General features: G+C 32.1%; 2 protein-coding genes across 2 annotated transcripts; one reads left to right on the forward strand and one right to left on the reverse strand.

The window, feature by feature from the left end:
• Positions 1–1,339: 1,339 nt before the first annotated feature.
• LOC102618289 (rac-like GTP-binding protein RAC2) lies at positions 1,340–2,900 on the reverse strand. Its single transcript, XM_006468994.3, has 6 exons — positions 2,547–2,900; positions 2,354–2,441; positions 2,129–2,238; positions 1,965–2,028; positions 1,805–1,869; positions 1,340–1,716 (listed from the first exon to the last, which is right to left on the reverse strand). The coding sequence occupies exons 1-6, from the start codon at positions 2,646–2,648 to the stop codon at positions 1,552–1,554; spliced, it is 594 nt and encodes a 197-aa protein (XP_006469057.1). The 5' UTR covers positions 2,649–2,900; the 3' UTR covers positions 1,340–1,551.
• A 5,970-nt stretch (positions 2,901–8,870) lies between these two features.
• On the forward strand, positions 8,871–9,578 carry LOC102618666 (LOB domain-containing protein 2). The gene has a single exon (XM_025094959.2). It carries the CDS (start codon positions 8,871–8,873, stop codon positions 9,576–9,578), a length of 708 nt encoding a protein of 235 aa, XP_024950727.2.
• Positions 9,579–15,666: the final 6,088 nt, after the last annotated feature.

Raw genomic sequence — 15,666 nt, forward strand, 5'->3', positions numbered from 1 at the left:
ATCCAACATTGTTGATTATTAATTCAACGTTAAACTTATATGTAAATAATTATATGTTGTGAAGTGTTATATAAGGTTAAATCTAATTAAAATGATCTATTAAGGTTTATGTTGATATGAGATTCAATGTATTTAAAAGGGTGTGAGCCTTTAATATGTAGATACTAAAGATATGGATGAATTCTAAATGCTGAGAAGAATTTTCACTGTACTAAAATGAGAATAACTTTGGCTATTAAATAACCTTACATAACGAACCAAGCAACAAAACAGGAACGCATGTTTAACGACTCCTAAAAACATGGAAGACTAAAATCAACAAATAACGTCACCCTTAACAATAAGGATTTTATTTTGACTAAGTAGTAACAAAATCAACTCAACAATGATAATGGGGTGGGGTTGGGGTGGGGAGGCCTACCCCATTCCCCACCCCATTAAAAATTTTCACCTCAATTCTCCATCTCATTCTCTAGTAAATTTATGGTGTGTTTACTTCATGGAATGGAAATGATGTGGAATGAAAATGAGTTGAGAATGAGAATGGGTTGAAATGAGAATGAGATTTCAATGTTTACTTGACAAAAATAAATGTGAATGAGAATGTGCTGAAATGTCATTGATGTGTTTACTTGGCAAAATAAATGGGAATGAGGAATGAGAATGAGAATCAATTTACTTAAATACCCATAGTATTAATAATTAATAAAAATAATTTATTTATCATTATTAACAATATTATCATTATTGTTGTTATTATTATTACTATTATTATTATTAAAAATAATATTAACAATAATTAATAATAACTAAAATAATAAAGTTAATAAAATTTAATAATGATAATATTAATATAATATTATCATTATTAACATTTATTAATAATAATATTATTATAATTTTAGTTATTATTAATTATTGTTAATATTTATATAATTTTTAACGAAAACGTTTGTCAATAATTAAACAACTAAATTTCTTTTTAATAAAAAAGCAAAAAACTGTATTTAAATAATTTTTATTTTAAAAAATTATACCATACGGAAGTTAATTAATTCGATGAGTGCCTTTACAATTTTTATAATTCATGTGAGATAAATTAAGAACAAAGTTTCGTTTTCATAATTGTTCCATGCTCCCTTAGCAAGCACTTATGGCAAAATTTGAAGGGATCTCATTACCTTCCTTAGATCTCTTCTTGTAAGAAGATGGAAAATCTGTCTTAAATCAAACACACGATTTGTCTTGCACGATGTATTAAAAGAGACGACATGTCATAGTTCTTTTATCGCTTCGTCTCAAGAACATACGGAATCTAAATCAATACAGACGACAAGCATACAAAATGAGCAATTTTACTCTACTGCTTATTCTATCTCAAGTGTACTGTTTGCCAACAAAAAGCCTCTGCAAAATACAGGGGAAATTTTGAAATACTGAAAGAAAGAAGAAAAGAAAGCAGCAAGGCCATGGCCTTACCGGCACATATATATGTATAGCTTAATAAGAAATTACAAAATGGAGAGATTGATAGATTGGATTTTGATCTGTTCATAGAAATATGCAAGGCCTTGCCTTTCTCTTCCTCTTCTTTGGTTTAGGAGGCTGCAAGACAACTTTGATTGCAGCATCAAACACAGTCTTCACATTCTGCTGAGTCTTGGAACTGCACTCTATGTAAACAGCAGCACCAATCAACTTCTTCAATTCTTCCCCCTAAAAAAGTGTCCATAAGATTCATGTCTACAGATATTTCCTTTAGAAGTATATATACAGCACATTTTTGTCTCTTATTCAAGCTTACTTGAGCAGTTGTGATTGGCGTAGCACCTGGATGATTAATCAAGTACTGCTTGTCCTCGCGTAAATCTGTATTCAATTAGGTCAATTAAGGTACTGTATGTACAAATTTGTAATTTATTGACAGATATGTGTATATGTATATACACTCAAGATTTATTTACCCTGCTTTGTTCCGACAAGGACGATGGGCACAGTTGGGGCATAATGCCTTAGCTCAGGGATCCACTACACACACAAGCAAATTTTGTGCCAGCAATCAGAAAATAGATATGTTGATGATTAATGTTATGTTATGTTACTATATACATAAGATAAAATCAGCAACCTTCTTTGAAATATTTTCATAGCTGGCTTTGCTGATGAGAGAAAAGGCCAACAAGAACACATCAGCACCTCTGTAACTCAAAGGCCTAAGCCTGTTGTAATCCTCCTGTCCTGTGTCACACAATTAAAGAAGCATATGCAGAACCCTCAAGAGTCAAGACTCAAAAGTAATTCTTGAAAAAGCAGCTACTAACTAAGAAAGTACTTCTATGGAGGAAGATCTCACCAGCAGTATCCCATAGACCGAGATTAACTGTGCTGCCATCAACCACCACGTTAGCACTGAAGTTGTCGAACACAGTCGGCACATAATCCTATATCAGAAGGAAGAACAAAATTAAACAACCTGTTAATTAATTATTTGAATAATTAATCATAAAAAAATTGAAACTTGTTTGTGAGAGTTCATTGGATCATACAGTTGGGAATGTGTTGCTTGTATAAGAGATCAGCATGCAGGTTTTGCCAACAGCTCCATCGCCGACGGTGACACATTTGATGAATCTAGCTGTGTTCATCATTTTCGATGAATCCTAGCTCCTTTTTTTCCTTATCACCTTCTTTTATTCTGTTCCATCAATAGCAATATACACTTTGAAGAAAATGTTGAAAGCCTTGAATTAATGCCAAAGATACAGAAGCTGAATGCCTTTGAGTTTTGAAATTTGAACAGAAATGGAGGGGTGAAGGTGGCGTTTAATAAGGTGGTGACTATATATTAAAGCACCCACTTTAGCTACGATTCTTTATCTTTACCATGATTGCCGAATTGCTTTCTGTTTCTTTAAGGGGAAGGACCCAAGAGTCTAAAGACCAACAAAGTAAGTGTTTGGTGCTAGTGTTAGTTGGTTAAGTGTTGAACAAGGTACATACTGAATGATGAATACTTAGAAACCTTAACATTGCTTATTTAGCAAAAACTACATCATAATGAATGCAAGAAAAATACCCAAAAGTTATATTTATTTATATATATTCACTTTTCTAGGCATGAAATTTACATGCTAGCTATCTAACTCAAATGATGACATCAAACCCACATAATAATCTTAGGGTAGCCTTTGGGTGAAAAATTTACATAGAATGGTCTTATTAAAATCATCCCATAAGAAAAATCAACAGATTTTAACTTTCTTCTTTTGTTCACTTTTATAATTTTGGTCAGTTACAAGATAAATGTGCATGAATAAAAAGATATGTAATATACATGCGCAAATGAATAATGTGGTATCTCTGCTCCATCTAAAATTTTCTCTATTTTTAAGAGTATTTTTTTAATTATATATATATATATATATATCAACTCAATTAGAAACTTAAAATATTTTGAAGCGAGATGGATCAACCTTGTAGGATTCATCTAAAATTTAAGTGGGGCTATTGTGACTTCCATTGCTGATTGCTTTCATGGGCATCATCTTGTTTTTCTTAAGAGTGATTTGTTTGATTTAACTTAAATATCAAGTGATATTCGGTCTCCATAGTGCGTTGGTTAGACTGTATATGGCATATGCTGGCTGGCAAGAATGGCTGCTATAAGTAGAAAGCAATAATACAATTTGCTGGCACATCATTTTTACTGATCATTTGTATAAGTAAAAAGTGCACAAATTGTCTCAAAGTTTGTTTGTATGCTATTGTCGAATATAATGGATAATTACGTTACTGCTGTCTGCTGACGTAGATAATTAATTGATTTAAAATTTCACCTTACAAGTAGTCACCAATTTATATATTAAACAGGGGACCATTATCCAAACATGTGGTGATCCGGTAATAAGGAAAATTTTCAGGAACAATTTGCAAACCTAGAAATCTTGAAGTGCCCGACAATGCTTGACTTGTATTTATTCATTTATATTGGCAACTTTTATTGGGGACAATGAGATGAAATTGACTTGGACAAACAATTTCGCAAAAAATAGTCTTTGATTGTCTCAAAATCAATGAAAATAATTTAATTAGACATTGTTTGTATTAAAATTGGATAACAATATCTTTAAGCTACAATACTAAAACATTTAATAAACACATATTGATACTGAAAGTTGTGATAATTTAGCCTCATACTCGTATGATAAAAAAGTTTTAATATTTTTAAGATTTTTGTTAAAATTATTATTGTAAAATCATATTTATGATATACTATCATACTTGTAATTTTTTTTTTAACAACAATTGTAATTTAAATGTTATAACACCTTAATATCAAACAAAATCTTAACATTATATAAGTACATTTAGCAAAGGATTCAAGTCCCCAATATAAGGGTTGGAGTAGAACTTCTTCTTGAAGCAGGTTTCTCAATCCGAGCAGCAGACTACGCTATATGAAGATAATCATTTACCTAATGTCAAGTTATCAACATTAAGAAGTATGGATGGCACCAATGGGTCTTTGGTCCAGTAGGAGAACCCTTACATTTACAATGTTGAGTGTAAAGGTTCGAGCCTCCATAAAAATATTATGGAGGTTAATTTCAATCTTCCCTCAATTATCAAATAATTGATTGGAGTCAGTCTATCCCTTACGAAATGTGAGTGGAGTGGACAATTCGTGAGTGAAGTGGACAGTTCTCGAATATTTGAGAGGGTTTAAAGAATCTATGCAACGCTTTAGAGAAGTACATGCCACGAAGAAGGTCCCAGTTGTATAATTTGTTTGTAAATATTAATTATAATATATGATTTAATATCAGTAACAGTCCTATATAACAGTATTAAAAAAAAGAGTAAGGATGACAATTGTGCCCGCAAATCTGCCCAAATCCGCCCGCTATGGATAATTTTGTAGGTTGCTGGCATGTTTGATATTACAAATTAAAACCCGCACTTAGATGCGGGTGGGTTTGGTACTAACCCAATATTTGATGGATACCTGCATGGATATCTGCTAGACCCATAAAATTTTTAAATATTTTTAATTTAATTTTACTTAAAAAATTTTAAATCTAAAAAATATATAAGGACAATAATGCAATTAGGAAAAGTGCCAAATAATCAAAGTGTTTTTGTATGGACCATTTTTCTTTAACTTAATGCATGAATTATTTTATTATTATAATTTTTTTCTTCGGATTAATATTTGAAAAGTATTATTCTTTGAAAAATATTAATTTTAATCATTATTGTAGGCATCATGTTTGGATGGGTGTTAATGATGGTGAATGAAATGAAAATCTTATCTTGGAGCTTGTGTTGAACAATAATATGAAATGCAATTGTTATTTTTAAATACTATAGTTTTTTAATGGATTTGTTTAATTTATACTTAAATTTGAGAATTTGTGTTGGATTGATGTTGAAATTTTTATTTTTTATTTACATTGGTTAAATTTAAAATTGAGTATGTTATGTAGAATTTAAGGTTATTATTGTAAATTTATATATTCAACATTTGTGATTTTAAATGTACAAACCCGCAAAAAATCCGTTGAATACCATTGCGGGTTTGATAATTGTCAAAACTCGCAGTTGATGATTTTTTTAAAAAAAATTAAGTCCCATTATAAATTGCGGATGAATTTAATAATTTAAATTTTATACGGATTTAAATTTATTAATGACAAATCCGCTCTGAGCGGTGCTCACCATTCCTATTAAGAACTAAGAAGCCTCTTGGTTAGGAACTACGGAAGAGCTGGCCCAGCCCTGGCCTGCGGTGATCTCTGCAGCATTCTATTTTTTTGCACTAAAAATTAGAAATTTATACTTTGGCCCTTCCAAGATTGGATTTTTATCTTTTCGCCCTCCCGATGTAGAAGAAAATCGCTCTACTCACAACACGTGTAATGTGTTCAGTCTGCACTCGGCATCTTCCTTAAGCGGTCGCCCTTCGTTCTTTCGATCATATAAATCTGTTTCCAGCCATTTTAGTTCACAGGGAAAGCCGCTGTTAATTATTTTTCCATTTTATTTGGGAAGAGTACAGGTTTATTGATTTTTTTTCTTGTTTTTTTTTGGTTTTATTTAACTCAAGAGCTCTCTTTTAATTCAAAGCATTTTTTTTTTTTTGGTTTAAAAAATGAACATTCTATATTTTTTACGATTTTTTTGTTGTTGGAAATATTACATCTCAACCTATTGATTTAAAATAAGAAAATTGTGTTACATTCTCTCAGTCTACAGCATGGTGAATTGGTGATATTAGAATAAGTAGGAGCACAAGGTTGACTTGTCATAATCGTCCACAATTATTCCGTATTATTTTTTATGTTCAACACTTTACAGATATTAATTGTGGCTCATTAATTTCACATTTTGCTGTTCTCATTTTCATATATGATTGGAGGATTTTTCCTCCTCAACTGTTTTGTCCTCAATTGTTTTGCCATCTTTGAGATTTTCTATCCAAAATAAATTAAGATTTTATTAAATTTTTTTAAAACTTAGTTTAATGGCCGCTTAATCTCCTCCTTTGTGGTGAAAAGTGAAAACCACCCAATTAAGTTGTTTTTATTTTATTTGGCTGATTTCCTTTGGTTTTTATTTTCTTTCATTTTCAGTCTTCTGCTTATTTTATTTTTATGTTTAAAATTTTCCTATTTTTTTCTGCTTTTCTATTTCTCTTTATTTATGGTAGTTGTTTTTAAATTTTCCCAACCCAACAACTCATTGCCGCCAACAAAAAGGACGTTTCTCTGGCCGGAGAGGCCAATGTCTTTTATTTGGCCGAGTTCCTTTTGTTTTTATTTTATTTCATTTCCAGTCGTCTGTTCATTTTATTTTTATGTTTTAAATTTTCCTAACTTTTATGTTTTTCTATTTCTTTTACTTTACGGTAGTTGTTTTTCTTATTGATTGTTGCATGTTATTTATCCGCTTCTCTTGAGATCTTGTATGGCCGTAGATGACGTCAACTCAACATCAACTTCGAGTTCAGATCAAAATCGTGTCAATGTTCAAATTGGAAGGATATGAGCTGTCTTGGAGTTGATGAAGGGCTCTAATAGCAGTGCATCTATATAGGGATGGCAAAATCCGGGTGCGGGTCCGGGTTTAGCCTTTCCGGATCCGGACCCGGATACCATTTTCTTTTTCCGGACCCAGATTTTAATCCGAATTTTTTCACCCGGGTCCGGGTCCGGGTTCAACCCGGAAAAATCCGGGTTTCTAGATTCCGGGTTTTGAACCTGGATCAATGAATCAATATTAATTTCTAAAATTATAAAAATAAAAAATTAATACATTTCTAAACAATAACATATTTAGATTAATTAATTAAAAAATAATATAAAAATTAAATATCCGGGTCCGGGTTAACCTAAACCCGGACCCGGACCCGGATATATCCGGGTTATTAAAATTTATTCCGGACCCGAATTTTTTTATATTCCGGTGCGGGTTCAACCCGGCCCAGATTATCCGGGTTCGTCCGGGTCCGGGCTATTTTGCCATCCCTTCTATATTATGATGACTTGGTGCGAATTGCCGATAGCATGGGTTGAGAGCTCGTTAAAAGGCTCGTTGGGAATACTCTCGATGTGGTGGTTATGTTGTGGCTTTTTGTTGTGTTTGTAGTCAGTATTGTGTTATGGTGTATTTTATTTTGTATTATTATTTTTCTTCTCCGATTAGAAAAATGAGTTTCATTTGCATTAGTTGAAGTTGGCAGTAGTCCCTAAAATTTCTTCAGATTTTAGGTAGTTCTAATAGGTGAAATTCTCTTTTTCTTTTTGGTTTTTAATTGTTAGGAGTTGTCTTAACTCAGAATTAAGTTATAGGTCTTATCCTATATTGCATTTCTGCTTAATGTGATCATGTATTATCTAATATCTATACCCATGTGGCATTATATCGTTAGCCATTATTGGTCATTAACGAAAGGCATGCTTTCTTGTTAAAAAAAAAAAAAAACTTGTTAAGAAAAATTAAAAAAGAGAGTGAGAGAGATGGTTCTTTGCTGGATAACGTTTAGCTTAAAGAATCCTTACTGTTAAGAATTCTTACAAGATATGATCACTATCGTATCATCAACTATGTGCATATGTACACATATATATAAGTTGTGAATAATTCATATATATATATATATATATATGAATTATTTAACGCAACATTTTTGCTAGGAAAATGTTATGGGAGGTGCCATCACCACCACGCACGTTCACTTCACCGCCCAATAATATTTCGCCAAGTATACACCAAGAATTACACGGTATCCGTTTGTTAATTTCTACATCATCCCATATCAAATCTAACAAGATTTGCTTCTTCCGCCAATTTTTATATAAAGAAAATGGAAAACCTAGATTCTTTTCCATTAAGACTAGATTTCTTTCTTTAGTTAACACATATTTAATTCTCCTAACAATTATATTATCATCTCCTTCCGCGGCTCTTATTATTTCTATGATCTACCTAAACCCTAATCAACTCTTCCCCAAAAAGCCTTGAATCTCACAGTGACAATCTTTTCGTGCGCTATATACTCACACTTAATTTCTTCTTTCATCTTCTTGTTCCCCCATTTTATTTATACTAATGTTCTCTTTTCACTCCCACCCATTAATCTTCGTATAATAAGGTTAGTGCGTTAACTTGTTTTCTTCCCTTTTAATTATTCTATTGTATATATTTTGTCAAAGTGGTTTCTTCAAATTTCTTCGTTTTCTCAATTTCCTTCCTCTATGATGATCTTATATATATAAACTGTATGTATAATGCAAATTTCTTATTTTGCTATAATATTTTGTTAACAAATTGTGTTGTTATTGTGTTTGTTTGTACATATAATTTGTAGGATGATGCAAAGGAATAACAATAACTCGTCAACAACATCAAGCGTGCAATCAGCATGTGCTGCATGCAAGCACCAAAGGAAAAAATGCAGTGAGGATTGCAAATTGGCACGCTATTTTCCTGCTAACAGGAGCAAAGAATTTCAAGCTGTGCATAAAGTTTTTGGCGTCAGTAACGTCACAAAGATAGTCCAAAACGCCAATGACGAAGAAAGTAGACAAAAAGTCGTTGATTCGTTGATTTGGGAAGCTTTTTGGAGACAGAAGGATCCGGTTTCAGGACCCTACGGCGAGTATCAGAGGATTTGCGAGGAACTTAAGTTGTATAGAAGTCAAACCCTAATGCAAAACCACAACCACCGGAATCAGAATCATCAATTGGTGCAGTTACCAGGACAAGGGGGGATGATTTACAGGTCTTCTTCGCAGCCACTAATGGGATGGAATAATGGGATGAATACTAACAATGGCATTAGTGTCAGTGGTAACGAGCAGTTGAATTATAATAATCATGATAATGGGAATAATTCGATCGTTGATTTGGATACTTATAGTTTTGCTTCACATTTTGTGCAAAGTCCAAAGAATTTGAAGCAAGAAAGAGAGGTTGGTACCGTTGTTATTCCACTGCAGCAGCAGCAGCAGCAACGGCAACAACCCTCCATCAATAGTGGGTTTAGCCAGCAGTACTACATTCCAGGTAAATTTTAATAACCCATTAACATAAAGCACATTACATGAATCAATTACCAAGCAAAGAGAAAAAAAAAGGTCAATAAAAATTGTAATTGATTTATCAACCACAAAGTAATTAAATGTCTTGTGTTTAATTGGTTTATTGTTTAGGTCAATTTAGTTGAACAAGTGGCAAGGTGAAGGGGAAGCAGAGAAAGGGCTGGAATCTTTTTCGACTAATTTTGCAATGAAGGCTGATTATTTCACTTCTTGTTTGTCTTGGATGGAAATTGCAAGCCATACATGATTATAGAAATTCTTTGTATTGAACTGAAGGAGGGTTATATACAATTGATTATTATTCAATCTCCCACTTGAATTAAATTAATATATGTCGTTAATTAAATATTATGAATGAACAGGGAGCTTAAATTTAAAGTGAATTACCCTCAATTACTCTATATGTTAAGAAACTTGAAATTGTTTAATATACTACATACTGTTCATTTACCACAACTTAGAATTGTTCATGAGTTCATTTTTATTGTAGATAATAACACACGGGTAGTCTACTTAATGTAAAACCTACCTAATTACCTTAATCTGATGCGTTTTTTTTTCTTTCTTTCTGGTTTTCTTTTTGTTTGTTGTTTAATTCTTAATAAGAACTTTTATTAAAAATTGTAAACTTATTTTATTAGGCAAGTTTTCAAAGTCATGAGGATATTTTAGGTATTTCAATATTTTGAAAAGTTTTTCAGTAATATTTTGAAAAAAATTTCGGCCTTTACTTCCAAAAGCTCAAAATTTAAGTTTTTTACTAGTAAAAGATTAAATAAGCTAATAGAAGCAAAATAACTTATTTAATCTTTAAAAACTCTACTAAAAACAATCAAACAACAATAAAAAAAAATTTAAAAAAACTTATAAGATTAAATGAACACTTATAACCATTAAATAAGCTATACATTTATTATTCTTTGAAAAATCATGCTATATTTATAATTAATAACACATTTTTGCCATCGATTTAATGAGAGATCTGTAAAGAGATTCAAATTGTATTAATCTTATGATTCAGGAAAAAATAAAGAAGAAATTAACATCAATATAAGAACATGTTACAATTATTTTGTAATTAGGCAGTTGCTAAGTTACATTAAGTGCAACTTACAACTAACCTAAAATTAGTTTTCACCATCTTTAAATTGTTTGAATAATAACAATGTAGAAGTACAATTTATTTTTAAATATCGTATGTTACAACGAATGTAACATAACAAAAATGGTCTAATTAATAAGGATATGTCCAGAGATGATCTAATGGGATTGATTTAAAAAGGAAGAAAAAAAAAGGTGTTATTTGAGCCATTGGACCAATCCATTATGTCATCCTCATACTATGAACTTCATCATTATGTGTTAGAGAAAAATTAAACCTTCAAATGGTGGAAAATGAGATTCATCCACGTTAAACACTACAGTTAGCACAAAACGAACTATAAAATAATTTATTGTGGCGCACAACACACACACACACACCTCACTATCTCTCACGCAAACTCACATTACGCTCATTGTTGAGTGTTAGAAAATGCATATTTATAAAGGAGAAAATCGTCATTTTACATTTCAAACCTTACTAACAACCCTTACTTTTATATATTTAAGCTTTTTGTAATTTAATTATGTGTGTTTTATTTTAATTAAGTATTTTATGTATTTTAGGGGCATTATAGTCATTTCACAATGAACGAGAGATCAGATGGCAAAACAAACATCACTTTTGAACTCAAGACAGTCGATAACGTTAGAAGGAGCATCAAAGGAAAAATGGCATTGTTCACATGTACGGTACTATTCACATGTACGGTACTGTCTACGTTACTGTTCACATAGACGGATCGATGACGTGGCATTGACCGATGATGTGGCATTGACTGATGAGGTGTCACGATCATGTTGGACTAAAATTCTTATGCACTGTTGATCGATGACGTGGCAGCATATCAGTGGACCAAAAATCTCGCGTACGGTACATGCATTACACATGATTATTTTCAACCAAACCGCGTCACTGTTCAACCCGGGTCAAACCGTGTTACTGTTCACCCACGTGGTCAAACTGCGTACTGTTGACTGATGACGTGGCGCAATCCTGAGCGTCCAAACTGTTTTTAATCTGATGGCCACGATTTACTCAATGTATCTATAAAAAGGGGGCCTCTCCCCCTAATTTGATATCTTTGAATCCATTTTTGAACTCCATTTTCGGCAATTCCTTCTCCATCTTATATTTTCTATGTATTTTAATAAATTCTCATTTTGCCCCTAGTTCAATAATGAGTAGCTAATTTTCTTTCAAGCTTAGGTTGAAGGTGAAGTCTCAACATGTGTCATGGGCTTTATTTGGTAAATTTATTTTCTTTTCCCCTCTAATTTTTGTGGATGATTTGACTTTTCGTCGATAAATAATAATAATCTTGTTTAGATATCGCCTTGGTTACATCGGCTCCTTAGTACAAGGTTATTATTATTTGGCACGATAAGGCCTTAGCACCATATTGATTAGAGTGTGGTTCATGAGGTGTGGATTCTCCCCTCATGATTTAATTGACATTAATAAGGAAAATTTAGCCCATGGTGCATGTTGATACGGATCCAGATACCCAAGTACGTCATTTCAATAGAATTCTCTTCAAATTATTCTCGTCATTTCAATTCTAATTTTAGGATAATCTAAATCATTTTCACCACAAATCCAACCACCCATTTAGAAAATTAATTCTACACAATTAAAATCCACCCCCTCGTAGGATCGACACTCGTCACCATTGATCTATACTACAATAGATTCGTGCACTTGCGAGTTCAATAAAATTTGCACAACACTCATGCCAAAATGCAGTGTTTCTCATGCATCTTATTGCTTTGTGCTCTGTCCGTCAGCGTTCTCTCTCTCTCTCGTTGTGGGTCTCTCCACATATGGCCTCTTATGCATCTCAGTACTCTCTCCTTCGGTTTTCTCTCTCTCTCTCTCATCTTGGGTCTCTCCAGATTTGATCGTTGGCTCTCTCTCTCTACCTCGTCGATAACTGCAACTTCACTCTCTTAGCTTTACTTGTTATCGGTTGTCGTAATTGATTTGTGGAGGTAATTTGTTTCATTAATGTAAAATTTTGGTTGTGTTAATTACGAATATGTGAAGATTCAATTGCCATTTTGTTGCATTGTGTTGATAGTTTATGTAAAAACTTGTTGTTGCAAATTACCTAAATGCTATTCTGTTGTGAGTTATTTGCTGTTAAAACTTGCTGCTAGAAATGTTAAATTATGTTGATATATATACTTTATGAGTTGCTGATGATTATACAAGAAAATATAAGTTGCAACAAGCGTATGAATTAGTTTAGATTGATTTATACTGGATAAGTAGTTTAGTTTTAATTGATTTGTACTAGGCAAATGAGTTCGTATATGTTGCTTTGTAATTGCATTTTTGATAGTTTTAGGAGTTGATTAAGATGGCTCTGTGCTGGAAATGACACCATGATCACTATAACTGAAGCTTGTTTTATGCCACTATAGTTTTGGTTTTCAAGGACATGTTTATCCATTGATGAAAAACTTGAAGTGACATGTGCTATGTTCTTGATTGAATTTAAAAGGCTTTCTGGTTTTATTTGGTTAATCTTAAAACGACACATATATTAGTTATTCTTAGAAATTAGAGATGAATATAAAACATGCCTAACTTAGCTTTATTTTAACTAACTAGTCTTTTTAAACTACCAACCTTTGTATGATGTGCAAACTTTTATATATATATTTATATGGCACTCAAAGCCACCACAAGCTACAAATCACATCCTTTATATGTCCTTTTTTTTTATAGTTGACTTTATGGTCGAAAATATATGCTTGGACATAGTTACGTTGCACCTACACCCAATTAGTGTCTTTAGTAAATTCCTATAAATTACTTTCAAACTTTACAGATAAAGTAGCATAATAAAATGAAATACAATCTCTATCTATATAAAATTATATTTTGAAAAGCTTTCAATTCATTAGCTTTGCTCTTGGATTGGAACAGTGACAATTAAAATGATAGAAACTTAACTGTAGGATGCCTATTTCACTAATAGGGATAAGGATTGCTTAATTTTAAGTTTAACTTCATGAATTCAAATATTGACAAACTATAAGTTATATATTTAAGTTACTTTAAGCTGATCATGCATAGAGAAAGCATTTGATTTGTATTTGGATTTGAGAATTGCCATTGTGTGCTATTTATATTTAAAATTGTCGTTATGTGCTGCAATGGCTTACCTTGACAATCATTATGTGCTATTTGTTTATATTGTACAGAAATTGTTCAATCATTATGTCTTGTAGGGCAAGTAAAAATTAAACACAATTGAAAGCTTGTGAAAAATGCTGCAACAATAATAAGGTCTTACAAACTTAACGTACAAGAGAAAATTCGAATCGTAAGCTTTGGAAGTGCAACAGATATGGGGCTTTTGAATGGGATGATGATCAGGAGAGCAATGAATTTAATGACTTTGGAGGGATGGAAGATTGAAATATGAATGAGAATAAATTTAATATCTTATTAGGAGAAGTGCGCAGGTTGAGGCATCAAATAGAATGCTTGTCTTTTAAATTTCAATTGTTTGATAAAGAACTTAAAAAAAGACGAGAACATTAAGATCAAAAGCAACTGACGGAGGATGAACTACGAAAAAGAGAACCAAGACTTATTGTAAAATATGTCCCACAAATAATTCTAACTATTTTAATATGTATTATATTTAAGTTCTATACTTAACTAATATATTGTTATTTGTTTTTTAGAAATGTATCATGAATGCTTCAATAGATGCAAATTTTTGTCCACGACAGTAATATTAATGTATCATGAATGCTTCAGTAGCTTATTTTATTAATTATAACTATTGGATCATGTACTGTCTCAATATCATTCGTTGAAATTCCCATGCTATTACTACAACTTCCTTGGCCTATAACAACAGTTGCCTCATTACCTCTGCACTGAATTGTTTTCGATAGATCTTTCCATACCTTCTCAATCCAATTCAAAACAAGATTACAACTTTTAACATTTGTTGCAGTCATGTTTGCAACCTCTGCAAAACTAACACACATTTTCTCATATCGCTTTTATTCATCTATGCAGCTATACATCTCATGACTCGTTTTCACCCTCTTATGGCATCTCCACACATATTTTCTTCATCTCTATATGATATATGTTTTTGCAAGTACTTCCATGTCATTGCGTATCATGCCTGCAAAGAGATTTCCTAAACTGGAACCTTGAACAACTACAACGGATTTCACTATTTTCTTTATCAAAATATACTTAAAAAAAGTTCTGTTTTTACCCTCTCCAACTTTGACATCCTCTCTAACTATATATTCACAACCCATGAAATTGACAAATTCGCAATACATCTTTCCAACTAACTCTTATTGAAATTCTTGAAACTTCGAAATGGTGTACACATCTCGGATCTGCTTCTCCATCGCATAAGATGTTACACATGGCATTTACTGGGAAAGGCAACGAACATATTTTTCAACTTCTTTTTGAACTTTATTCTTTAATGCATTGCTACATTGCTCCACAAATTGCTTCAAAGTAATTTTCAAGTTAACATAACCATAACAAAATACATTCATACTTTCACTGTGTTGAGTGGTTTACATTCCTGCCCAAAAACTATTTTTTAGACAACAAGGTATTCAACGATGCCTCTCATTGTATAAGTCATGTAACTATTCATTTCCACCCAAATCATATTTTACAATCACGTGGTGCCAAATTTCCTCAAATTTTACAGGGCTCTGTGAGTCATAAATAGCACAATGCAACACATTGCTAATGTCACGATATTCTTTATAGCCCTCTAGCTTATCTGGAATCTTCTTCAGTATATGCCATAAATACCACCGATATAGAGTATTGGGGAAAACAATCTTAATTGCAATTTTTATTGCTTTGTCTGGGTCTGTAATGATTCCAATGGGAGCAGAATTAGACATCAGGATAACCATGTCTGAAATAACCATGTGAATGTTTTAATGTCTTCGT

Source organism: Citrus sinensis, chromosome 2, assembly GCF_022201045.2.
Source record: "Citrus sinensis cultivar Valencia sweet orange chromosome 2, DVS_A1.0, whole genome shotgun sequence".
Classification (NCBI taxonomy): Eukaryota; Viridiplantae; Streptophyta; class Magnoliopsida; order Sapindales; family Rutaceae; genus Citrus; species Citrus sinensis.

Bases quoted from the DNA above. Each gene is read 5' to 3' on its own strand.
- LOC102618289 (XM_006468994.3), bottom strand. From the start codon at position 2,648: ATGATGAACACAGCTAGATTCATCAAATGTGTCACCGTCGGCGATGGA. The intron at 2,029-2,128 runs GTTGCTGATTTT...TTGTGTGTGTAG, and splicing joins ATGAAAATATTTCAAAGAAG to TGGATCCCTGAGCTAAGGCA. The intron at 1,870-1,964 runs GTAAATAAATCT...AATTGAATACAG, and splicing joins CCTTGTCGGAACAAAGCAGG to ATTTACGCGAGGACAAGCAG.
- LOC102618666 (XM_025094959.2), top strand. From the start codon at position 8,871: ATGATGCAAAGGAATAACAATAACTCGTCAACAACATCAAGCGTGCAA.